We start from the raw sequence: 27002 nt of genomic DNA, 5'->3' as shown, positions 1-27002 counted from the left end.
TTTTTTAAGGTAAAAAACTATTATATTTTTTAAATTAGTGTCCATTTTTTTATCACTTTAACTTTAATTATACATTAATTTATAGGATTGTGTAGGGGCAATTGATGGAACTCATATTCGTGTAAAAGTTTCTCCTGAGGATGCGCCTAAATATCGAGGCAAAAAAGATTTTCCAACACAAAATGTGTTAGCTGCATGTTCATTTGATCTAAAATTTACATACGTATTATCTGGGTGGGAGGGAACAGCATCTGATTCTAGAATTATAAAAAATGCATTGACTAGACAACAAAGTCCTCTAAAAATTCCTGAAGGTATTCAATATAAATTTTTTCAATTAATTTATGGTAAATAATATTCTAACAACACTTAACTTTTTATTAGGAAAATATTATCTTGTAGATGCCGGTTTTATGTTGAGGAGTGGACTAATTGCACCATATAGAGGAGAACGATATCATTTAAAAGAATATTCAAGAAATCCACCACGAAATGCTCGTGAACTATTCAATCTTCGACATTCGTCTCTAAGAAATACGATTGAAAGGGCATTCGGAGTTCTTAAAAAACGATTTCCTAGATTATCAACCACAAACCTACCTACTTATACTATTCAAGTTCAGAAGTTGATGATTTCAGCTGGCTGTATCTTGCATAATTATTTGATGGGTGCAGATCCAGATGAAAGTATAATTGCTGCAGTAGATGAAGAACTTAGAAATCAGACTCAATCAGAAGTACATTTTGATTTAAATGGAAATGAAGAAACGAGAAAAGGGGAGATGTTAAGAGATAATATTGCGGCAGAAATGTGGATAGCTTATAGTAATCGACGTCGTTGAAATAATTTTTTATGCATTTTTTACATCTATTATATACATTGAATGATATTATTATTTTATTACTTATTCTTTCATGTTAATATTTAGTTTGAAAATATTATATTTAATTATTTTCTATTTATGTGCTAACATATTGTGTTTATTTGTTACAATTTTTTACTTACTATTTTTCTATTAATTTTCGTAAATAGGAAAATGCCAAAGAGAAAGCAACAAGAACATAGTGATGCTAACACTGGTCCATGTTACTGGACAGAAGCTATGAATGATTTTTTGATTGACTGTCTGGTGCATGAAAAAAAACATGGGACGTCGTGTGAATGGAACCTTCACTACCTCGGCTTTTAATAACATTGTTAAAGATATTGGAGAGCGCTTTCCTGAGAAAAATATAGATAAAGAGAAAATTCAGAATAGAATTAAGTATATCAAAGGTCCTTTTAACAAGTGTTATGATATTTTCAAAAATGGAGGTAGCGGATTTGCTTGGAATTCTACTACTTGCATGTTTACAGCTGAACCTGAAGTTTGGGAACAGTTAATTACGGTACGTATTTATTTGAATTTAATTAATGGTGAACTTTCAAATATTATTACATTTAATATTAATAATTATTTATGCTTATTTTGACAGGCTCACCTTGAGGCTCGTGCATGGAGAAATAAACCAATTCGCAATTATGATAAATTGGCAGATCTTTACGGTCAAGATAGAGCTACAGGTGAGTTTGCTGAAACTCCGAGTGAAATGAGGTCTAGATTTGCAAATGGTAATCAGCGTGGTCTAGAAGGAGATACTATTGAGAATATTGATAACCTTGTGTCTTAAGATGAAGTTATATTAGAAAATTTTCCGACTGCTAATGCTGATACTTCTAATATTAGCTCTCCTGGAGTACAGTCTCAAAATATGAATACATCTAAAAAGCCAAAGAACAAAAGCAACAATTCTACTTCTGATGCAAAAACAACAAGCAAATATGACCAGGGTTGTGAGTTAGTAAAGCAAGGTTTGGATAATGTTGCTCTTTCAATTAAAAAGTCAACAAATATATTGGTGAAGGCACAACAACGACTTCCTATTTCAGAAAAAGATGTATGGAGTAAGTTAGAGGAGTTAGAGTTCGGGCCTCAGCACATGCTTGCTGCTTATCGTCATCTTGTGAGCAATCCTAGTGATTTGCGTGCTTTTCTCGGATGTCCCATAGCTTATCGTAAAGAATTTTTGCTTGATATTATATCTATTTAGATGTAGTGCTGGGGTTTTTTTCAACCATAATTCTTTTTTGGTTTTTTTCCCATATTTTTATGAGTTTTTTTATGTTTGTTTAAACTATTTAATTTAGCTCGTATTCTTGAAAACGTTACTAGTTTACAGTTTTAGTTTTATATATTATAGATTTATAATAAATTTTAATTCTAGTTCAATTGGATATAAGTTTTACAATTATCATTTTCAAAAAGTTTATAGTTTGCTGCATACATAAAAGATACAGTATTGTATTTTTTTGTCCTATACAAGTTTTGGAGGATAATATTGTCATTTAAAAATTAACATCCTCTTTACTTTTTATTTATCCAAACCAAAATAAAATATATTCTTCTTCCTTTACCCTTATTATTATATTACTCATCCAAACACAAATAAAATTTGATTTTAACTTCACTTTCCATCCCCTCCCTTCCCCTCCCTTTATATTCCCTTCCCTTCCCCTTTTTATCCCTTATCCATGCAAAGCGTTCAAGTTTTGTTACTTCCGATGGTAACTCATATTTTTTATTAATTACATATAAATTACTATTTTTATAAAAAAATTTAAAAATAATATAACGTAATTGTTTCTTTTCAAAAATAACCGTACATATTTTTAAATAAAATTTTACTGACTTAAACATTTGACGAGTTTGACACGTGTCAATAAAACATCACTAAAAATTGTCGATGTTAAAAAAAAAATAAAAGATGATCCCCTGGTCGCAGGGGCGGATCTACCTTCAGGCTCGGTAGGGCTTAAGCCCGGGCTGTCGCCGGAAATTTAAAGGAGAACCGATGTTTTTTTGAAGTTCAGCCATGGCTGCCGGTGGAGAAGAAAAGGCTGTGTCTGAGGAAGAAGAAGGCTTAGCCTTCTGTTGATGAAAATTCTCTTCTTTTTTTTCAATTTTAGGGTTCAAAAACGACAATGCCGTTTTGTCCTCTTCTTAATCCTTTTTTTTTTGTTAATCAAAACAGATAGAAAACTTGCATCAGTCCCAATCTCCCAACAAAAGCGGACCCACCATAAATTTAAACCTCTCAAATTAATGCTTCAATTTTGTTCAATTTACTCATTACTACATCAAATAAATTGTATATTAGTTTCATCTAATTTTTATTATCTCTAAATTTTTCAACCAAATTCATTAACCTAATTTCTAAATTTTATAAACTGATTCCTCTAATTTCAAATTTCTCTAAATTCAATTAACCTCCACTTTTTGGTAAGTCCTTTTCTTTTTTTAAATTTTATTTGTACATATAATTTAATTAATTTATTCATCTTATTGTGTAATAACTATATTCAATTTTTTAAAATTTTTTAAGTTAATTTATTCATAGAAAACCAAGAAGTGATTAGACTACAGCAAGCAAGTATTCTAAATTATTGTCATTTTATATGACTTTGTTGATAAATAATTAATGAATTATATTCTTTTGATGAATAATTGATGAATTATATTATTTGTATATTTTTGTGAATATTAAAAAAAACATATCATAATGAAAACTAATAAAAATGTTTAATTTAGGTTATAGATAAATTTGAATTATAACATAAAAAATTGCTTATTCTTGTGATAAAAAAGATGAGTTGGGTATTTCGCGGCAAAAAAAAGGTTGTATTTAGTTTGATTTTATAAATATAATTGCGGATTCTGGAGAACGGATTTCGATTAACGAATATAAAATTAATAATAGAGATAAAGTGAGACGTGCGCATGTGCATATGAAATAATTTGTAGATGAATTTATTTACCTATTAATTACATATCATTTAGCCCGGGCTGGAAAACATTCCTGGATCCGCCACTGCCTGGTCGTATTATCCTTGAGATTCCGCGTAAAGAGGTTAGATTTTATATGTAATTAACCTTCTATCCTTCTTTCTTGCTTCTTTCAATTAGACTATGCGGTTCGCCATTACTCACTGAGTCGCTGTGTTTTTTTATCTTAATTTTTAATTATGTAAATTGAAGGGGACTTCATTGATGTCCAAGAATCATGTTAGACGTGAACAAATCGAAGATAAAGGTAAATCTGATTTTCAATTATGTAAATTGAAGTGGACTTCACCCTAATTTTGTTTTCTTAGGTTTTTTGGATTACTGGAGCAAGCCATGGAATAGGTATGCTTGGTGTTATGATTTTCTCTATTCAAATTTCCCTTGCTGTGTGAACCTTATGATCATTGAAATTCTGGGCTTTGATTATGTGCTCCCAATTATTTATAAAGTATAATTCTTTTTATCAATCAATGTGATGCTGTTATTTGACTTGTATTCTTGAAGCATGCCATAGTAACACGAACTTTAAATGGCCATTGCATTTTCTTTTCGATTTTTATGTACTAAGCGAAAACTAGAATGTGAGCTGCATGGATTGAGTTCATCTCTCCCGCCTTACTTACTATTGACTCTTTCTGTTCATGTTTTATATTTTCTATTTGATGCTTAATTTCAGGTGAAATTCTTGCTAAGCAATTGGCAAGTTTAGGTGCCAGGCTCATTCTCTCTGCTCGGAATGAGGCTGAGTTGGAGCGGGTTAAGAGCCAACTTCAAGGTCTATCCATTCATCTTAAGTAGGATCAAGTCTTCGTTCCGTTTTTGGTTGTTAGCTATTTTGTTGACATGTTGGGTGATACACACGAAGGTTAGGTAAACATGCACTCTATCTTTGGATTTGGCATCTGGTGAAGATTCACTTAGAGAGGCTGTGGAGAAAGCAGAGTCCTTTTTCTCTGAAGCTGGCGTTGATTATATGATCCATAATGCAGCCTATGGACGCCATGTAAGTAGATACTTCTATTTTGGGTGATGATAACTCAACATGCAGGCAATATTGTTTTGACTCCTAGAAGGGCAAGTTCTATTTATGGGTTTGCAGAGATAACATACACGGTATTTGTCGACCTCTTGAGACGAGGTTCTGCATGAATTTTTAGCTTTAAAAATTGAATTTACATTGCTTACCAGCACAATTACACATGCTGTCTCTTTGATTCATTAGTGTAATAACTTGGCAATTCACTTACTGTTGAGTTTGGATTTGCACTTTTAGCCAAGAATGACTCTTTGTTGACCCATCTTTTTTCCTTTTGGCAGAAAGCAACAGCTTTGGAGGTAACTGAGGAAAGTCTTAAGGTATGATATAGATGGAAGTTTTAGGCATTTGATTGTTAAATCTGGTCTGGCCTTTTCCAGTTAAGACTTTTATTCCACAGCAGTTACCTATGCATGGCCTGCGCCTCCCTAAGTCACTTTCGATAAAAGTATATATGCAAGGATTGCCATCCGTCCTTTTTATTTGCAGTTTTTTTTTTCAATTCTTCTAATGGGAATTCATTCGACATTAATGTTCTGGGGACATTGTCTCTTACACGGCTACTAGCACCCTTTATGCTGACACGGGGCAGAGGCCATTTTGTTGTGGTATGTAGAGATTAACAGTTACTATTTTACCAGTATTTATTTTAGAATACACAAAATTCTTGTGCTGCTGGCATGTAAATTACTGACACCTGATCGATGGACCATAAGAAAATTTATGGCATGCATCATTCTTACATTTGAAAAAGTCAAACCACACTATCAGATTTGCTACTATTATTGTCATTCACATGAGGCTGGTTATACTTCATGTACAGATGAGCAGTGCTGCTGGAAAGGTACCTACTCCAGGTAAGGCCGTATACTCTGCTTCTAAATTTGCTCTAAACGGATATTTTCAATCCTTGCGTTCTGAGGTAGGTGCATAGTTTTTATCTATTCTTCATAAATGTTAAATTATTGGTTATTGCATTGAAGCTATGTCATACTTCCCCAATCTCTATGTGAGGCTAGCTTTGTGTGCTCAGGGGTTTGGCTCCTTCAATCTCTGTAAATTGAATGAAACACATGCCAACAAGTATGATAAAGCTTGAACTTTACTGCGAGCTAATTCTTCTCAAATATCCAACTGATTTTTTATTTTTTAATTTGTACCTTCCGAAATGGAAGGCTACTGTTACTAGTCAAATTCCTTAACTAAGAACTTTATTGAAGGAAAAAAAACTAAATAAAAATTGATATACATATATATCGGGTGGAGGATGAGGTGGTTTTTCCGGTCAAAAGCCTAAATCCACCCCTTTAAACAAAAAAAAGGAAAGTTTGTTCATTTGTTTTTTTGGCTTGCATATGTAGATCTTTGGTTCAATCAAGATGATTAGAGTTGTTTTGGACTTACATGTTGAAGATTTTGGTTGAGCAAGATTTTTAAAGTTTATTTGTAGAAGGTATATATAAATGGAACCCTAAAAAATTGAAGGTTTTAAAGTTGTAAACGATGCTCTAAAAATTCTTAGACGAATTTTTTCTATTTATTTTGCATCGTCAAAATTTAATCCTTAGATTTCTGTTTTGTTGTTTCATTTTACTTCAAGGTAGACCAAATATTAGTTTTTAAATTATAATTTGTTATTTGTTATTTGACTCTCTTTTATGCACTTAACATTATCTTTAATGTAATATATCTTTGGGGAAAAATATCAGTTACACCAATAAAATAAAATCCCTGACCTATAATTGATCAAATTTTATTTTTTCATGATTTTTGATTGTGTTATTTTATCTGGTTCCTCTATCCTTCTTTCTTTTGCTATTGCAGCTCTTCCTAAAAGGGATCAAGGTGACCATTGTCTGTCCTGGGCCCATAGAAACTTCAAATGGTTATGGAGTGGGAACCTCAGAAAGGAAGGGTTCCGAGGTAAGTTTCTTTCAGTAACTATTATCAAAATTGGCCTTTGCGTGTGCAAAATGTTGTATGGTTAGCAAAAACAATAATGGAAAATGGAGCATATTGTCAATCGCTTCCACTCCGATAGAATAGAACATATTTTATTTAGCTTCACATTGTTCAGTTATAATAGATCACTTTCTGACCTGTTCCTGTTTCTTGAATCTAATTGAATTCTATTACTTTGGTAGAAACGTGTTTCTTCGGAAAGGTGTGCGGAACTGACAATTATTGCTGCAAGCCATGGTTTAAAAGAAGCTTGGATATCAAACCAGGTAATCATTTCTCATTAACAGTTTCTTTTGCTTTACCTTTTGATTCTTAAGTCTATTTTCATTTGACTACAGTCACAGTCCATACATATATATACATTTTTTTTTTGTAATAAAGATATAACAAATTATAATATTTGATCTTTCTTTCAGCCTGTACTAGCTGTTATGTATCTAGTGCAACACATGCCGACCATTGGCTACTGGCTCATGGACAAGGTATCTTCAGACCTGAAAACAATATGTTATGCTCGTTCATGTTTTTTTTATATATGTTTTTAGGCAATTATGGACATTTTTAAACTGGAGCATCCTATGTTGCACAAAAACTTTTTCGAGTTCTTCATTTCCTTTTCTAGAAAGGCCTCTGAAACTCCGGACTATTTTTTAATGTTGTTTTTCCGTTTTTTGTTTTGGACGTTTAGCGTTTTGTTTCCGTGCTATATAGGGGGAGCATGCTAGTTTTTTTTAATAATCAATTGCATATGGGTTACTAGCCCTCTACTTAACTAGAGTTATTCAAATAAATTAACTAGAAATTATGATTTTTTTTTTTTTTGCCAAAGTAGAAATTATGATTGACTGACTTAGATTGGGGGAAAGAGAGTCGAAGTTGCGGAAAAGAAAGGAGACACATACTCATGGAGCTTATTATTTGGAAAGAAGAAAGCAAACTGATAGAAGCTTTGTCGTTCATCAAATAGTACTTGTCCACAGATGCAATATAGCACAAAAACAGAAGCCCTTAAACCTTAACCTGAGTGGGTATATCAGTTACTTAAATTGTCAGTATATTAATAAAGTTTATCACCTTGTTTTGTTTTTGTCAAATATATTGATAGAATTAACCGATTACACCTACACGTTGAAGTACATCGTAGATCAAAATTACAAAATTGAAAACAACTTAAACCTATAATCGATCTACGCCAAGAAACGAAACAGTAATAGAAATTTAAAGTTACAAATTTGACAGGTGACTAAAAAAAAGATGAGTTCAAGTGTTGAGAATTCTCTGACACCAATCGCACCCTCATTTTTATATTGTAAACGATTCTACTTAAGGTTTTTTGAGCAGACAGTTTAGTCTATAGGTTGTAATTTGCTTATTGCCTTAATAATATCTCCCTTATTGTTAAAAAAAAAAATCTTTATATTGCAGTTTATATCCATCTCAACTTGTAAATTGGCAAATATTATATTAAAACTTATGAAACTAATAAAAGCCAATAAGCCTGAAGTAGGCCAGTGTTTTGTTACTTGTGAGAAGCAATTGGAGCTAGAAAATATGGATCAACGAGCATGCTGCCAGAATATTTATTAACCTCTACGTAAGCTTTTAGCTGTATTACCTACTATAGTATGTAGATTTCTTAAGCTAACATTATTAAATAATATTTCTTATTTCTTCAGAAGATTTGTCTGCTGAATATCATTAAATAATGGTATAGGTCACTCCTGTATTATTACTCAGCGACATGAATTTTTATCTGAACCAAATCAAAATGGGACAACTAAATATTTTGTGGGATCATTTATATATAAGGTGTCAGGATGTCATATTCACATTGAAAATCTTCTTCATTATGTATTTAAATCAAAATCAAATAATTATGCATTGCTAGCTGATATAAATATCCAATGAGTTTGAGCTCCAATTTACCAAATCTCCTCTTTCTTCTCTAAATATTTATTCTGACAACTTTTCTCTATCTTCCATGGAATTCAATCTGCCGACTAAGACTAATGGTAGCATTCCCAGCAGCCTCATATCAGAGGTTATTTCCAGGATGAATGGCCAGCATCAAGTTGTTACACTTCAAAGAGATTCTATGAACAGTTTTATCAGATCAATTTCTGATAATCAGCAAGAGGTTGAACCCTTCTATGTTCTTGATCTAGGAGTTGTGGTCAGACTCATGGCCAAGTGGAACCAATGTCTACCCACTGTCAAACCTTTTTATGCTGTTAAGTGCAATTATGATCCTGCATTGCTTTTTCTTCTTGCAGCTCTTGGTGCAAACTTTGATTGTGCTAGTCGAGCTGAGATCGAAACTGTTCTTGGCCTTGGTGTCCATCCTGACAGAATTGTTTATGCCAATCCGTGCAAGATGGCATCTCATATCAAGTATGCAGCTAGTGTGGGAGTGAATCTGACGACTTTTGACTCCAAAGTGGAGATCGATAAGATCAAAAAGTGGCACCCGAAATGTGAATTGCTGCTTCGTATCAAAGTTGATGACAAGAGTTCATGGCGTTCGATGAGTAACAAATTCGGCGCCTCTCTTGATGAGGTGGTACCTCTGCTGCAACATGCTTACCAGGCCGGTCTGAAAGTGGCCGGAGTCTCGTTCCATGTTGGCTCGAAAGCATCAGAGGCGAAAGTCTACCGCGATGCAATTTTTGCAGCAAGGTATGTATTTGATGCAGCTTCTGAACTAGAGATGCCTGCAATGCATATTCTTAACATTGGTGGAGGGTTCAAGGAGAATCCATTATTCGATGAGATAATTAGAACCGTTAATGATTCCATCGCGGAATATTTTCCTAATCAATCATCATCTCTACGAGTGATTGCTGAGCCTGGACGATTCTTTGTAGAAACTGCATTTACAATGGTAACTAATGTTATTGGAAAGAGAGTTAGGGGGCAGCAAATTCAGTACTGGATCGACGATGGCACTTACGGATCATTTAACCTCGGGGCTTATGATCGTTCGTGTATGATGTTCAAGCCATTATTGAAAAATGAAGACGGTGAAGCTCAATCGTCAACTATCTTTGGACCGAGCTGCGATTCGTTGGACATTGTGGTGAGTGAGTGCAAATTGCCTGAGCTGAAAGTGGATGATGTGATTGTGTTCTATAATATGGGTGCATACACAACATCTCCTGCAAGTAAGTTCAATGGGTTCAACAGATTTGAAATGCCCACTTACTTTGTATATTCAACTCCAAATTAAAGTATTTTAAGTCATGTGCCATTATTTTATTTGAACCTTAATGGTTTTAAAAATAAAATAAAAATGAACCATCCACAGGTGAGTTAGTAATTTTAACTTTAGTGAAACCGATGATTCGAATAATATTCATGTATACAACTATTTAAAATTTGGGGATTAGAACTTTGCTTTTTGCAAATGATTTATCTGCCTCGAGTGAAAATTAGTTTGAATGTGGAACGTTTAAATTTTTTATCTTGTTGTGATAATTTATTCAGCATACCTCATATTATCTAGTTTTAATTTGTAATTATAATAAAACATGAATTAAAACTTTTGTAATATTCATGTATGCATGCGGTTTCTATTTAGATTTGAAATTTAAATTTCCAAACAACTAGAAAACAAGATTGGGCTAATAGTTGCCAAAAATAAAATAGAGAAAATTTAAAAATATATTTTCTTTTTCTAAAATAATATAATTTTCTACCTCAATAAGGAAGAAATAAAAAAAATACCTCATCATTTTAATATAATTATTTTTTTTCTTTGAGATATATTTATATTATAATTATACATATTTTTTATTATTATTTTATTCTAATCATATTTTTTACTCTAAGTGACACTTGTCACTTTTTTCTCTCTTTCTTCTTCTTCTTTTCTCTGATTTCTTTCTTCATCTTTTTCTAAATTTTTTCATTTTTTTTATTTTTTTTCTTTTCTATCTTTGTTATTTTCTTTTTCGTCGTTCCTTCATCGCTCCGCCATCGTTTCATCGTCTTTTCATATTTGATTTTAGCGATTTTTTGTGGTGATAAATACGATTTATTTTAACTTTCAGATTTAAATAACTTTCATATTTGACACCGTTTCATTGCTTACAAAACTCTGTTAGTGTGATACTACGTGGCGAAGGAAAAAGAATCAGTTGCCTCTAAGGTATAGGTCCATGATCCAATGTGCGCTCAACGTTTGAAAAGGTTCCCTTATGCCTTAAATGAAAAATTGAACAGCCAGTCTCCTAGTGTAACACCGTCTCATTGCTTCCCAGACTCCGTTAATGTGATCCTACGTGGCTAAATTTTACCATCAATTTTTCTCTGCGACGACGTTCTTTCTCTCCACAACAATAGTTCCTCGTTGTAAAGTCATTTCATTACAAGACCGAGTTAAATCAATAGACCGTCCTTCTCTCACAATCGAACGGGGAATTTTCTTCATTAATCGATATCTTGTTTGATAAAATTCTGCAGCGCCGAAGACGAAGAAAAAGAAGTGTTTAGTGAGATGGAAGGCGGTGGTGCAAGAGATGGAATGATGATACACAAAATCGCAAGTGTACGATATCGATAAATCAAGTAATATAATGATAAGTAAAAGTCGAACCCACGAGGAATTGAATCTAGTACCAAAATAGTTAACTAATTATTATTTGAACTAACGAATTTGATTGATTTGATTTTTAATTAAACAAACTAAAACTGAAAATAAAATAAGGAAATACGATGATAAAAAGCAAACCTAGAATATTGTTTTCATATGGGTAATCCTTCAAATCTTTATTCTAATCTCTATCAATCCTAATTTTAATTATTCTTTGCAATGGCGGATAGATCTAACCTCGTTAACCCCCTATTTCGTAAACGATGTTAACCTATCGTTTATAACCCGATTACCCCGAATCGTCCTTACTGTCACGGCTTAGAGGACAATAGAAAATAACCCGACAATCATAAACAAAGCATTAAGAAAAGTTATCCACACATGCCACGCAACGCAAACATAGTGGACGGACTCATGTTTTATAACTACGTTCTTATTATCTTTTCCATTCAACTTGCTTTAATGACGTTTACTCACAAATCGATTTTTAATCATGTAATTGGTGATCAAATAATTACAAGCATTAATCCCAATAATAAGAATTGCAAGTTTAAAGAAAGATAGAACATTAAATTTCAGATTTGAATTAAACCCATACTACTCACAATATCCTACATTTAATAAATTTAGCTAGACATAATTGAAGAAATCAATAACTCAAAAGTAATGAACATAATTAAATAATATGAAAGAAAATACTTGAATTAAAAACCTGAAATTATTCGGAACACAAGTCTTCGAATCAAAGTTTCGAAGAATTAAGTTTTGAAAATAAACTAAGGACTAAAACGAAATTAACCTAAGACAAATTGTTTGTAGAATAGAAAATAATGAAAAACTAGATAGAATACATGATCTTGAGATGTCTTTATATAGTGGAGGAGTCCTTGATGTGTTGCAAGAGTTGTAGTTGAAATCGGATCCAAATCCGCGTTGAAAAAGGATTTTCACGTTTTTAGGTTCGTAGGTAATCCGGGCCAGTTCCTCAATAGTGCCTGGTTCCTAGGAACTCGGCACTTTTGAGGAATTGGCCACAAAGGATTCGCAGAAAGTAATCCGGGCCAGTTCCTCAATAGTGCCTGGTTTCTAGGAACTAGACACTTTTGAGGAACTAGGCACTTTTTCCAGCTTTTCTCCAATTTGCTCCAAATTGCTACGCTTCACTCAATACGCATAAACCTACAAAATAAACACCTTTCCAAGCATAATATCCTCAAAAATAATACTATATCAAATACTTGGAAAAACCCTATATAAAATATGCGTATCAAACTCCCCCACACTTAGTTCTTTACTTGTCCTCAAGTAAATTAGCATTTTAATTAAATCAAACTTCACAATCCTAGCATAATAAACTTCCCCGAACAAGATTGACATTAAGCGATCAATAACAAATTGAAATATATCATGAAATCGAATGACCTTGACTTTGATTAATAAAACGTATTAACTCAAGCTAAACATTTATTCACAAAATTCAATATTACCCATAATTTAATATCAAACACAAAACTCAACTCTATCATTACGAATTTGTACCTAAGAGTTAAAAAGCATCATAAGAACTTTAAATTTCCAACCACACTCAAACTTTAAAACAAACCTTTTTCCTCACAAAATTTCTCTCAATACGCTCATGTATTTGGGGTATGAATTCACTCCTTGCTATCATGATATAAATTGAACCATAGGCTTGCAATTCAAACAAAATTCTACCACATGAAAATAAATGACAACATGAATCAATGGGTCTTTAATTTTGGTTGTAATGGGGCTAAGGTTCAAGATAGGATTTAAGGCTTAAATGAGGTTAAATGAGTTAAAAATTCAAACAAAATTTCTTTATCAATCTCAAGACAATAACAATCACTAATTTTTCTCATGAAGCTCAAAACAAGAATTCAATTGCTATATTTTTTTTTCAAACCAATTTTTTTTCTTTTTCTTTGCTCTATATTTGTTTTTTTTTTCTTTTTAGAAGCTTCTTTTTTTTTTCTTTTCAATTTTTCTTTGGTTCTTTTCTCTTTTCGCTCATCTTTGAATTTCTTGTCAACTATACTTAGTGAAACATATGTCTTTTTCTTTCAATTCTCTTGCTCAAAATTTTAACTCATTAGGTTATCAAAAGAGGGAAATAAAAGAAGGATAAAAGGTGTAAACATGTGTATAATAACAAAAAAAAGGCTAGGCTCAAATTTGGTTAATCCTAATGGGAAATTGGGTAGTCTTTTTAAGTGGGAGAAGAAAGGGTTTTCTAAATGCCCAAATCATACTCATGTCATCACCTATTTCATAAAGCCTCAAATTGATTTAGAATTGCAAGTTCTAGCAAATAAATACCAAGTAGCACACTCAAGAAAAAATATTGATACTTTAGACTCAAAAATCTCACATTCTTAAGTGTAGTTTGTAAAAAGCATCATGTGGTTAGTCCTTCAAGAATTCTCACAAAACTCAAATAAAACCTAAGCAAAATTAATTTTGATAACAGTTGAAATTTTGGCTATCTTTAAATCACAAGTAATAGAGAATTTTGTGCTTAAATGTTATGCTCAAAAGTTAATAAAAATTATTAAAACAAAACCAAGCTCGTGATTTCAATCAAATACTTTCAACAAACTTAATGATATCATAATTTCAACTTGACACGGGGATATCTAAACATGCTTCTCAAGTTCCATTTGATCAATTAATGAACTATCATACTTTTTGACAATCAAAAACTAAGTTTAAAAACTAAGTTCAAAAACTAAAGTTTTCTCAAAATTCTATATTCTACTAAAAACAGAAAATAACAATAAAAAAAAACAGAAAATAACTAAACAACACAAATCACCCCCCAAATAAAAATTTTCATTGTCCTCAATGATAGCCACAACCAAATCAAACAATAGAAAAAAAATATTGAGAAGTGAAAGAAACACATACCTCACGCCTCCAGAGAATGGGGTGGTGAGTCAATCATAACATTTAGTGCGCGAAAACAAGCCGCCCACTTCCGATTCGCCCTCCTTTGCTCTCTCCTCATTTCATTCACCGATGTATCAACTTGTCGCAAGGTGTTATCCATAGCGGTAAGCCTCGTATCCATAAGTTGGTTAGATGCTTCTAAATCACCAACACGCCTAAGAATCTCCTCCGTTCCCGCACGCCTTTCACGCCTTGGAACCTCACCTATCTCAACATGTTCTTCCCGAATGTTACTAGGCTCACCGTCATCACCTTCTACTTCTTCTTCACTATCATCTTCTTGTCCGCCTCTCGATAGCTTCACCGCTCTTCGCTCAACATAAGGCTTGAAATTCCCATTAGTATCTAGCAACTCCGCTCTCCTAAGAAAAAGAGGACTAATATATTCTTCATCATACTTTGTCATTCCGTTTACCCAAGTCTCATCGTTCAACAACCCTAGGGCTTGGGCAATAGCGGTGACAAAGTGACCGTTGCCAATACGGTACTTTCCATGATTCGCTTGATTTCTCGATTAGAGACTTTCACTTGTCCACTAGTTTGCGGGTGATAAGGTATACCTATACGATGAGAAACACCATACTTGGCAAGAAGAGTGGTCATATAGCGATTACAAAAATGGGATCCGCCATCACTAATAATTGTGCGAGGGACACCAAAACGAGTAAAAATATTTTTCTTTAAAAATTTTAGCACATGTTTTGACTCGTTTGATGGTAAAGCAATGGCCTCCACCCATTTAGAAACATAATCCACCGCCACAAGAATGTACATGTTTCCATATGACGATGGAAAAGGTCCCATAAAATCAATTCCCCAAACGTCGAACAATTCGACTTCCAAAATGTTGTTTAGTGGCATCTCATTCCTCTTGGATATGTTTCCCATTCGTTGACATCTATCACATGACATCACAAACTTATGGGTATCTTTAAACAACGAGGGCCAATAAAAGCCACTTTGAAGTACTTTAGCCGCCGTTCGAGACGGACCAAAGCGACCTCCACATTCTAAAGCATGACAATGATTTAAAATACTTTTTACCTCCTCCCTAGGCACACATCTCCTAATGATTTGGTCGGAACAATACTTGTACAAGTATGGTTCATCCCAATAGTAATGCTTGACATCATGCATAAATTTTTTCTTTTGTTAATAAGTCAAGTCATTAGGAAGAACTTTGCATGCTAGAAAATTTGCAAAATCAGAAAACCAAGGTACCTCACTTGTAGAATGTTGGATGGCGAATAGTTGTTCATCGGGGAATGATTCGTTGATTGGAGGTTCATTGTTTGGATCATCCTTATGCTCAAGTCTAGATAGGTGATCCGCTACAAGATTTTCCGCTCCGCTCTTGTCTTTAATCTCAAGATCGAATTCCTGCAATAAAAGAATCCAACAAATTAGTCGAGGTTTAGCTTCCTTTTTAGTAAGAAGATACCGGATTGCCGCATGATCGGTGAAAACAATTGTCTTTGATCCCATCAAATATGACCGAAATTTGTCAAAAGCAAAGACAATAGCTAATAATTCCTTCTCCGTTGTGGCGTAATTCATTTGAGCATCATTGAGAGTGCGACTTCCATAAGCGATAACATGCAATCGCTTATCCCTTCTTTGGCCTAAAACAGCCCCGACCGCGTAATCGCTAGCATCACACATCAACTCGAATGGAAGATTCCAATCCGGGGCGATGATTATAGGTGCTGAAATTAACTCCTTCTTAATTCGATTAAAGGCACCTAAACATTCTTTGTCAAATTCAAAAGTCACATCTTTATTCAAGAGATGGCAAAGAGGTTTAGTAATCTTGGAAATTTTTTTATGAATCTTCTATAAAAACCCGCATGTCCAAGAAAACTACGGATGCCTTTAACCGAAATAGGAGGGGGTAAACTTTCAATCACCTCAATCTTTGCCTTGTCCACTTCAATTCCTTTTTCAGAAATTTTATGCCCAAGAACAATTCCTTCTTTCACCATGAAGTGACACTTCTCCCAATTTAAAACAAGGTTCGTTTCCTCACATCACTGCAATACTTGAGAGAGGTTAGCTAAACAATGATCAAAAGAAGAACCAAAAACAGAAAAATCATCCATAAACACTTCTATTAATTTTTCAATCATATCGGAAAAAATGGACATCATACACCTTTGAAAGGTCGCCGGTGCATTACATAAACCAAAAGGCATTCTCCTATAAGCAAAAGTGCCATATGGACAAACAAAAGTGGTTTTCTCTTGATCTTGAGGTGAAATAGGAATTTGCATATAGCCCGAATATCCATCTAAGAAGCAATAATAGGCGTGCCCCGCGAGTCGTTCTAACATTTGATCAATGAAGGGTAAAGGAAAGTGGTCTTTTCGGGTGGCTTTATTTAACTTACGATAGTCAATACAAACACGTCAACCCGTGACTTTCCTAGTGGGAATCAACTCATGTTTATCATTCTCAATGACGGTTGTTCCACCCTTTTTAGGTACGACTTGCACGGGGCTCACCCACTTGCTATCCGAGATAGGATAAATAATTACTGCATCTAAAAGTTTAATAATCTCACTTTTAACCACTTCTTTCATATTAGGATTTAACCTACGTGAGTGCTCAATAGTGGGTGAGTGAGAATCTTCCATGAGAATTTTATGCATGCAAAGAGAAGGACTAATTCCTTTAATGTCGGATATGCTCCAACCTATGGACTTAATGTGAGTTCTCAAAACATGCAAAAGACTAGTTTCTTCCACTTCGCTTAAAGATGAAGAAATAATGACCGGCAAAGTGGAGTTATCTCCTAGGAAGACATACTTTAAGTGCATGGGCAATTGTTTAAGCTCAAGCTTAGGTGGACATGCAATAGATGGTAAGGCCGGTTGTGATTCCCTATGAAGTATTTCATAAATGTGCTCTTCATTACCATGTTTTTCACAAGGACTCATCTCATGATCATCAAAAATCACATCATGCAAAGGTTCATGTTCTATCTCAACATATTCATCTACACAATGGTCAATAATGTCTACACGCAAGCAATCCTCGTATTCCATGGGATATTTCAAAGAAGAGTACATTTCAAAAATTACCTCTTCTTAACCTACTCTCAAGGTCAACTTACCTCCTTCCACATCTATGATGGCTTTGCTAGTTGCGAGGAAAGGTCTACCCAAGAGGAGTGGAACTTCTTTATCTTCCTCCATGTCAAGGACAATAAAATCAATAGGAAATATGAATTTATCGACTTTGATTAGGATATCTTCAAGCACTCCACTTGGGTAAGTAATTGACTTGTCCGCCAATTGTAGAGAAACAGTAGTGTTCATCATCTCCTTCACCATACCCAATTTCCTGCAAATAGACAAAGGCATTAAATTAATGCTTGCACCAAGATCACAAAGTACCTTACCAAATTCCGTTTCACCAATGATGCATGGAATAGTGAAGCTTCCCGGATCTTTCGCCTTTTGAGGAGGCTTGTTTTGAATGAGTGCGCTACATTCTTCGGTTAGCGTGACCGTTCCCACATCATCAAATTTTCTCTTATTTGAGATGATTTCTTTCAAGTATTTAGCATACTTAGGCATTTGGGAAATTGCCTCGGTAAGCGGAATGTTGATGTGAATCTTGCGAAACATGTCAAGAAATTTGGAGAAATTCTTGTCATCTTCTACTTTCTTCATCCTTTGAAGATAAGGAAGTTTAGGAGCATATGGCTTCAAAATTACTTCCTCTTCCTTTTCTTCCGACTTGCCGATCTTGTCGCTTTCCTTCTCTATTACCACCTCATTAGGAACTTTTGGCCCCTCTAGTATGGTTCCGCTCCTCAAGGTAATTGCCTTAGCTTGTTCCTTTGGATGAACGCCGGCTTGATCTCGAAGTTATTTGCGTCGACATGAGGTCTAGCAATTCCCGTTGTGGCGCCATCAAGAGATGGTAACATGTGATGTTTGAGAGATCTATCTTCCTCCATTGTTCCGAGTTCGAATGTGTCAAAATTCAACTCAAAACTTTCTTGTTCAATAAAAAACTCAATACGCCTAAGTGCCCTTTTGTAATACCCCGTAAGTTCAGGTGCCGTTTAGTGCAACGTGTCCGGCAGAGAAGGACCGGAGTTGCAAAGATAAAGATATGGGGTATTAAAGAAAAGGATAATATGGAGTAAGACGTATATGTTTGAGGATTAGAATAAGAAAATAAGGAAAAATATCAAGAAAAGTTACAAACTAGAGTTCAGGGACTAAAGTGGTAATTTAACCAGTTAAGTCCGAAAATGGAATTATTTCGCCAAGGTCCGCGAAATGTTTTATAGAATTGGTGGTAAAAGTTTCAGGTCAATCGGAGACCTTTTAAAATTTGGACGCGGATGTGTTTTGGGCTAAATTGCAACTTTTGAAAAGTTTCAAGGACTAAAGTGCAAATTAGCCAATTAAGCCTCGAGAATAACAATTAAAGGATAAGTGATGGAAAATAATAATTTTGGGACTAGTATTATTTATTTGGATATAAATAATACGTTTAAAGCGGGTAATTAATCGTTCGGTTAAAATTGAAAGTTTAAAAGAGAAATGGTTTGAGTAAAAGAAATGAAGGATTAAAAGACTACATTAACCAAGATATATATAAGAATTCCTTAAGCATAAGGAAATGAGGAAAGGATCAGAAGGAATGATCCAGAGAAGAGAGAAAATGACGATCACCGTCGTTTCGCCGCCGTTTCGCCGTTCGACGTCCGATTCAAGTGATTCAAGCGGCAATTTCTTCAGAATCGAATTCTCTATCGATATCAAGCATCGTTTTAAGGTAATAATCTGAGAATTTGGTGGAAAATTCGAGTATATAGCCGTTTTGATTATAATTAGGAATTTAATGATTTTGGATCGTTTTTAACGTTTTTGGAAAAACGAAGTTACGGGTTTTGAAGGAAATGAGGTTTCATACGTGTATGGCGGAAGATAGCATGACGGGAAGCCCGGAAACGACGTTTCCAGGAGCTGCGTTCAAGTCGCACGTGGTGTGCGATCGCACACCTGTGATGGTGTGCGAACGCACACCGGCGGTGTGCGGACGCACACCGGTGATGGTGTGCGAACGCACACCCAAGGTGTGCGAACGCACACCCATGGTGTGCGGACGCACACCACCCTGTACGGGAGTGCAATGAGTCTACGAGGGACTAAAATGAACTTTTTGCCCGAGGGGCTAAAATGGACTTTTAGCCTTAAGGAAATGGGATTTTGATATTAAGCCTACGTTTATGAATTAAACGTACGTATGATTTGAATAGGAAGTGGATACATCGACGAGGTACGAGATCGACGAGCTGGAATAGTTAAAAGAGTGAATGACGTGTGGAGCTTACGTTTGGATATAAGGAATAGCGATCGTTGTGAGTTATACTTTACTTTGAGTATTATTACGCAATAGATAGTTTTTATATTATAAGTATAATATTAAACTACATCGCATGCTATAGTATTTTATCGATAGAAATGAATTTGTGCATCGTATTATCGAATATATATAGATTGTGAAAACTAGTATATGATCCGGGGAAAACAAGCTACCTATTGGGTGTCAATAGGCTGTGTGATCACCAGCGTCCGGGTAAGTCATAGATAGAGATTTCATGGGTCGTCTATCATACTTGTTTGTGCATGCGATACAGAGCCTATCTGGTTGAACTATCCCGGGGCCTGTATCTGCGAGTCGGCTGGTTGAACTATCCCGGACTCATATCGATCGATCGTTAGATGTTGTGATAATGTTCATTATGCATGCTAAGAGACTAGGGTTTCGATCGGATCAAATGCTTGAAGTATAATATGTTTGTATATATGTGTTTTGTTTTAAATGCGATGTTATTTTCTATAATACCCTAGTAATGTGTTATCTCACTCAGTATTTCCCCAAATACTGACCCCTCACATTGATGTTTTTCAGGTGTATAGAGTCGGATCAGACAGACCATTTTTGGTGTGCTGGGTACGAGTCCCCTTGGTGCTGCAGTAGTATACGTATGACGAGTCTTAGCATAGAATAGTCAGGTCTTATAGGTTGTGTACATATTTAATGTTTGTTTGATGTGACGTCTTTTGGTTGTCAGTTTTGTATTGATCGATAGACGGGCTAGTACGTACAAGTTACGGAAGTGAGATGCCCACTATGGTTGTATCGATGGTGTGATATATATGATGTACGTTATGATTGTAAACGTGTCTTCTTATTACATGTTTATAGGATAGTTGTGTTTGCGTTTCCGCGAAAAAGTTAGAGTGGTTTTAGGCTTGCTACGGGTTTCGGAGCTACCACTCCCATTCCCTAGCGCCGGTCTCGGCTCAATAATTTGGGTCGTGACACCTTTGTGCGGAAATTCGCTCTTTTCGTTGCTTATTTAGTTGTTTGCAAGTTTTCTCGATCTCGGGATTAAAAGGTAATAATTCCTTATCCTTTGAACTTCGCATAAACTAAAGAGCAACAATAGACCTACACACCAAAAACACAAAAACACCAAAGCGTGAAAACTGAATATAAAAACAGAAAATAAAAGGTGTCCAAAGCAATAATTAATTAAGTTGTATTGATATAAATATCAATTCCCCGGCAACGGCGCCAAAAACTTTGTCACGACCCATTTTCATGAATCGTGACCGGCGCTAGGGTATGGGTATGGTCGTACCAAAACCCGTAGCAAGCCTTGCGGATAACAGATAAATACCATACACAACAATGTACCTGCATAAAACCACATGCTCGAGGGCAACCGAGACTCCAACCTAGTCTAGCAGTACATATAAACAACATATATTTAAGTACGCTTAATCTCAAATAAATTCCAACATGGCAATATAATATAAATGCCATAAACACTGTAATCATGCCAAAAGCGATAAGGTAATAGTTGGACCAATCCAACAAACAATAGTCTAAGATATAAACGTATAAGACTAAGGCATAAATACCAATCCTACTACTGCAGTCTAAGAGTTCAAAAATAGTTCGACTCATTTATTCTGAAATAAAATAAAGAATCTCCGAGAATGAAGAAACGGAGATCGACCAAACGCTCAAATCATAAACCTGGAAAATTTGGGAAAACAACGGGGTCAGATTTTCTGAGTAGAGTTTATATAACCATTTACATTTATTAAGTTAAAAACCTTTAAAACGTTTAATAAAACATTTTCATTATGGATTATCAATGAAACCCTAAACCACAATTCTAAATCCATTGTCGTGTCGGTGAGACGTATCTCAATAACCGATCCCCGACTATCACTTAATAAATAGTGAGCACAGGAGACGTATCTTCCACCGGTGCCCTCACTAAGGTGAGACGTATCTCAAACCTACCTCAATACCATAATCATTACCGGTGCGCACGCAGTCCCGATGATGCCCATCGAGTAGCACGTTCCAAATCAAATCCACAATGCCGAAAACAGTTCAAAAGCTGTTTATACATATATATATACAAAATAATATGTTTGCTTAATAAAGAGGTAAATAGAGATATAAACTCACTGCTTGCTAAATCCACGTGATCCTGACAAGCAATCTAACTCTGGTTCGCCTCTGAAGTACGAACAGTCGACGGGTCTAAATAAAATATTAAAATCATAATTAAAATCAGACCCTAACTCTAAAGAGTACTAGACACCACATAGGACTAGCACAACGCAAAACCAAGTCACATTTAATAAACACGTATATTAAATGCATTCCAAATATAATCCCAGTTATAAAATACAATCATATAAACATGTTTAAAATTGATACACAAAATAATTAAATAATTCCAAGTTAAAATCCACATTAGCGAGTCAGCCGAGTTATTAAAAACTACCAAGTTTCTTCCCACTTGTTGGGCGACCACAGTCTAACCCAAACAAAACTTATAATTTTATAAACCCGAGTTTATAAATTAAAAATACTTGATAAAACCATTATCTATATTAAATAGAATTTAATATCTTATAGTTCAAGTAACCCAAGATACAACCCAAAAACTTAATTAAATAGTCATAAAAGTTAAGGGACTAAACTGCACTTTAGCCAATTAAGGACTAATTTGTACTTTAGCCAAATTGATATCCAAAATCATTTTAATTGCTTTTGTTATAAATAAAAACAAAATATAAAATTTCTTATCACAAATCCACTTAATTAAGTTATAAAAATAAGTTCAGGTACTAAATTGTAATTTAGCCCACTTTTGACAAAACGACATTTGAAGGCAAATATAATTACCCGAGTAATTATATTAACTTAAATTATAATTACTACCATTTACAAAGTATTATCTATAATTTATGTCGGAAATACAAGTTATTATCAAAATAAAGGACAAAACCATCTTTAGGTATTTATTTGTTTTAAACAAAACAATACAAGGACTAGAAAGGACTTTTAGCAAGAATCCAATTTCAACAGCCAATGGAAACTATCCACGCATCATCTTCTTCATAAGAAACCAATATTTCAATTTGTAATTTCATGAGCAGAGCCATGAAACACAAAGCCAAAGTTCATAATCTTGCTAACTATCAAACTTACACAATCAGTAAACAAAATTGCCTAAAACTAAGCTTGTGTTTAAATCAATGCTTCAAACAAAACTCTACTCAATCATAATATAAAGTCACAGCAATAATAGAACGTAATAAACGAGCCATGTCTGTAACGATGAAGCAAAACAAACCGAGATCTTAAACTAATGTCGACTAATCATCCTAAGTGACTCATAATCATTAAATGAAAGAGATCATCGTCGAAGAACAAGGAAAGGGATCGGCAGAAATCAAAATCAAAACCAAAACAGAATCAATGCTACGTACCAATGCGATGGAACGGCAGCGATTAAAACGAGATCGACGGCACACCGTTTTGCGTAATCAAAGAGTAGAAACGTAGAGGATTGAGTCTAGAACGTCTGAGATCAAGCGGAATCAATTTCGATCTAGAAACAAGAGAGAACGATCAAAAACTCAGAGGTGTCGATTAAAAACAAAATCTGGAAATTATGAAAGAGACTTACCAAATTTTCAGTCAACTTCGGAAGGGATTACGGCTAGCGAATTCTCAGCGAAATTGAAAGGAAAAGACGGCTACGGGTTGTCTGATGTGTGGGGAATAGGTTAGGTCAAAAAAATATCGAAAAGAAACGGAGGGAGTAGGTTAGAATCAAGGGGAAACATGCCCCCTCGGCAGGCTGTAAGTGTCTCGAACGAGAACAGCCATTCTGGGCTGTTTCTCGTTCGGGACTGGCCTGGTCTCGAACGAGACCAGGCCCAGATGATGATTCTCGTTCGAGAATCATCAGATTCTCGAACGAGAATTCTCAAAGCTGGTTTTTTTTTTTTTTTTTTTTAAATAAAAATCCTTTTATGAATTAACCACCAATCAACCCACTCACGAACCAACCCGAACCCGACCGATAACTTCGATTTTTTACTCCAAAACGATCGGAAAAGTTGCCGGGAAAACGCTAAAAATTTACGGGATATTACAAACTTGATACACAAAATCGCAAGTGTACGACATCGATAAATCAAGTAATATAATGATAAGTAAAAGTCGAACCCACGAGAAATTGAATCTAGTACCAAAATAGTTAACTAATTATTATTTGAACTAACGAATTTGATTGATTTGATTTTTAATTAAACAAACTAAAACTGAAAATAAAATAAGGAAATACGATGATAAAAAGCAAACCTAGAATATTGTTTTCATATGGGCAATCCTTCAAATCTTTATTCTAATCTCTATCAATCCTAATTTTAATTATTCTTTGCAATGGCGGATAGATCTAACCTCTTTAACCCCCTATTTCGTAGACGATGTTAACCTATCGTTTATAATCCGATTACCCCGAATCGTCCTTACTGTCACGGCTTAGAGGACAATAGAAAATAACCCGACAATCATAAACAAAGCATTAAGAAAAGTTATCCACACATGCCACGCAACGCAAACATAGTGGACGGACTCATGTTTTATAACTACGTTCTTATTATCTTTTCCAATCAACTTGCTTTAATGACGTTTACTCACAAATCGATTTTTAATCATGTAATTGGTGATCAAGTAATTACAAGCATTAATCCCAATAATAAAAATTGCAGGAATAAAGAAAGATAGAACATTAAATTTCAGATTTGAATTAAACCCATACTACTCACAATATCCTAGATTTAATAAATTTAGCTAGACATAATTGAAGAAATCAATAACTCAAAAGTAATGAACATAACTAAATAATATGAAAGAAAATACTTGAATTAAAAATCTGGAATTATTCGGAACACAAGTCTTCGAATCAAAGCTTCGAAGAATTAAGTTTTGAAAATAAACTAAAGACTAAAACGAAATTAACCTAAGACAAATTGTTTGTATAATAGAAAATAATGAAAAACTAGATAGAATACATGATCTTGAGATGTCTTTATATAGTGGAGGAGTCCTTGATGTGTTGCAAGAGTTGTAGTTGAAATCGGATCCAAATCCGCGTTGAAAAAGGATTTTCACGTTTTTAGGTTCGTAGGTAATCCGGGACAGTTCCTCAATAGTGCCTGGTTCCTAGGAACTCGGCACTTTTGAGGAATTGGCCACAAAGGATTCGCAGAAAGTAATCCGGGCCAGTTCCTCAATAGTGCCTGGTTCCTAGGAACTAGACACTTTTGAGGAACTAGGCACTTTTTCCAGCTTTTCTCCAATTTGCTCCAAATTGCTATGCTTCACTCCATACGCATAAACCTACAAAATAAACACCTTTCCAAGCATAATATCCTCAAAAATATGCAATAATACTATATCAAATACTTGGAAAAACCCTATATAAAATATGCGTATCAAATGATAAATAGAAAATACAAGCTTTACCCTTTGAGTTGATTTTTTTTATGATTATTAGGTTTTTAGTTTTTTGAGGAATGTGATTGTCGAATTGGAACACATGAGATTAATAAGCTGATTTTTATGATTTATATTTCATTATTAATTACGTTAATCATCTTCAATGGTAATAGAAAATTATTACCGATTAATTGTGTTACACTGGTCGCCTATGGTTCGATTAAATGTCAAATGGTAAAATTAGCCATGTATGATCACAATAATGAAGTCTGAGAAGCAATGAGACGGTGTTAAATTAAGGGTATGGCTGTTCATTTTTTTCAGACGTTCGGTGTCTACGTGAAACTTTTCAAATGTTGAGAGCTCACTTGATTCTTGAACTAAATTTAGAAGTATAAATGATTCGTTTTCCTTCGCCACGTAGGATCACACTAACTGTGTTTTGGATATAATAAGACAGTGTCAAAATGGAGGTCTGACTGTTTATTTTTTCGATCGTTGAGGGCATAGGTGAATTTTTCAGGATTGAAGGATCAATTGATCCTGACCCCAACCCTTAGGGGCATGAATGATTTTTTTCCCTATAATTAATACATAACTCATATACCATTATATCCTTACTGATTTTAGCATCAGAGTCGATCTAGAGACTATGCCCAAGATCCATCTTCCTCTTTACCTTTCAGGAAGGACCAGACAACCGAATACGGAACTAGCCACTCATACATTTATGGATCCATCAATTATTATTATTATGATTATTATTATTATTATTATTATTAATATTAATATAATTATTTAAAATTAAGATAAATATTTTTTATAACTTATAATTTTATTTATAATTATGTGTACGATTTTATTTGATTTTTATAATTTTTGGAGTTTTGTGAAAGAAAAATAAGTTCAGAGATTAATGAACTTTATTTTGAACATTTTAATTCTTTGACCAAATCAACTAACATCCTTTAACTGACTGATGGAAATGTTAGCAAATTTAGACAAATGGTAGAGGAAAGATTTATAAATTTAAAACGTAAAAGACTACTTGGTTAATTAACCCTCACTTCAAGTTTTTGTTTAGTAATTATTCCTTTTTTAAATTATGTACTTATATCATTACAAACAAAAAAGGTCGGAATTAGTATGCAAATAATAAAAAAAAAGGTTTTTCTAAAACAATCTATTGTGCATAAAAAATTCAAAAGTACATGTTTGAGTTTTTTATTCACGAGCAACAATTTTTAATCCATAAAAATTATAAATATAGATAAAATACAATCTGTTTTACAAAAATATGCATCTTCTTCTCTTCATCTCCACAAACTCTATTTCTCCCTCCGTCGGCTGTATTCCTATTGTAAACTAGCTTTGCCTCCGCTAGTGCGACATTCGGCTCATCATATCCATAAACATTCTATCTTCCCACTCTTTTCTATTTTCAAATTTTAATTTAATTTTCTTTACCAGTTTCAATTTCTTTTTACTAAAATCAACCCTTAATTTTAGTCAAGGAGCTGGCTGTTCTTTTTGTGTTTACCTTTTGATTTTTTCATGTTGATCATATTTAGAGGAAGGTGGGAATGATCACACTGGTGTGGGTGCTAGCACAGATGATAACAAGCTTGTGGGAAATGAGAATGTCTGGTTAAAGCATCTCCAATACAATGTTAAAATGAAATGCTAATGTCATAATTTAGCATTAAATCAC

General features: G+C 34.1%; 1 protein-coding gene and 1 pseudogene across 1 annotated transcript; one reads left to right on the top strand and one right to left on the bottom strand.

Annotated features, from left to right (window-relative positions):
* The first annotated feature begins 3930 nt into the window (after positions 1 to 3930).
* On the top strand, positions 3931 to 10137 carry LOC126655768 (ornithine decarboxylase-like; annotated as a pseudogene).
* Positions 10138 to 17529: 7392 nt separating this feature from the next.
* On the bottom strand, positions 17530 to 18407 carry LOC130014857 (uncharacterized). Its single transcript, XM_056103818.1, has 2 exons — positions 18330 to 18407; positions 17530 to 18285 (listed from the first exon to the last, which is right to left on the bottom strand). Exons 1-2 carry the CDS (start codon positions 18405 to 18407, stop codon positions 17530 to 17532), a joined length of 834 nt encoding a protein of 277 aa, XP_055959793.1.
* Between the last annotated feature and the right edge of the window lie 8595 nt (positions 18408 to 27002).

The sequence above is a fragment of the Mercurialis annua genome, linkage group LG7 (assembly GCF_937616625.2).
Source record: "Mercurialis annua linkage group LG7, ddMerAnnu1.2, whole genome shotgun sequence".
NCBI lineage: Eukaryota > Viridiplantae > Streptophyta > Magnoliopsida > Malpighiales > Euphorbiaceae > Mercurialis > Mercurialis annua.
The sequence above is the reverse complement of the archived record's forward strand: the minus strand, read 5'-3'. Positions and strand labels throughout refer to the sequence as shown.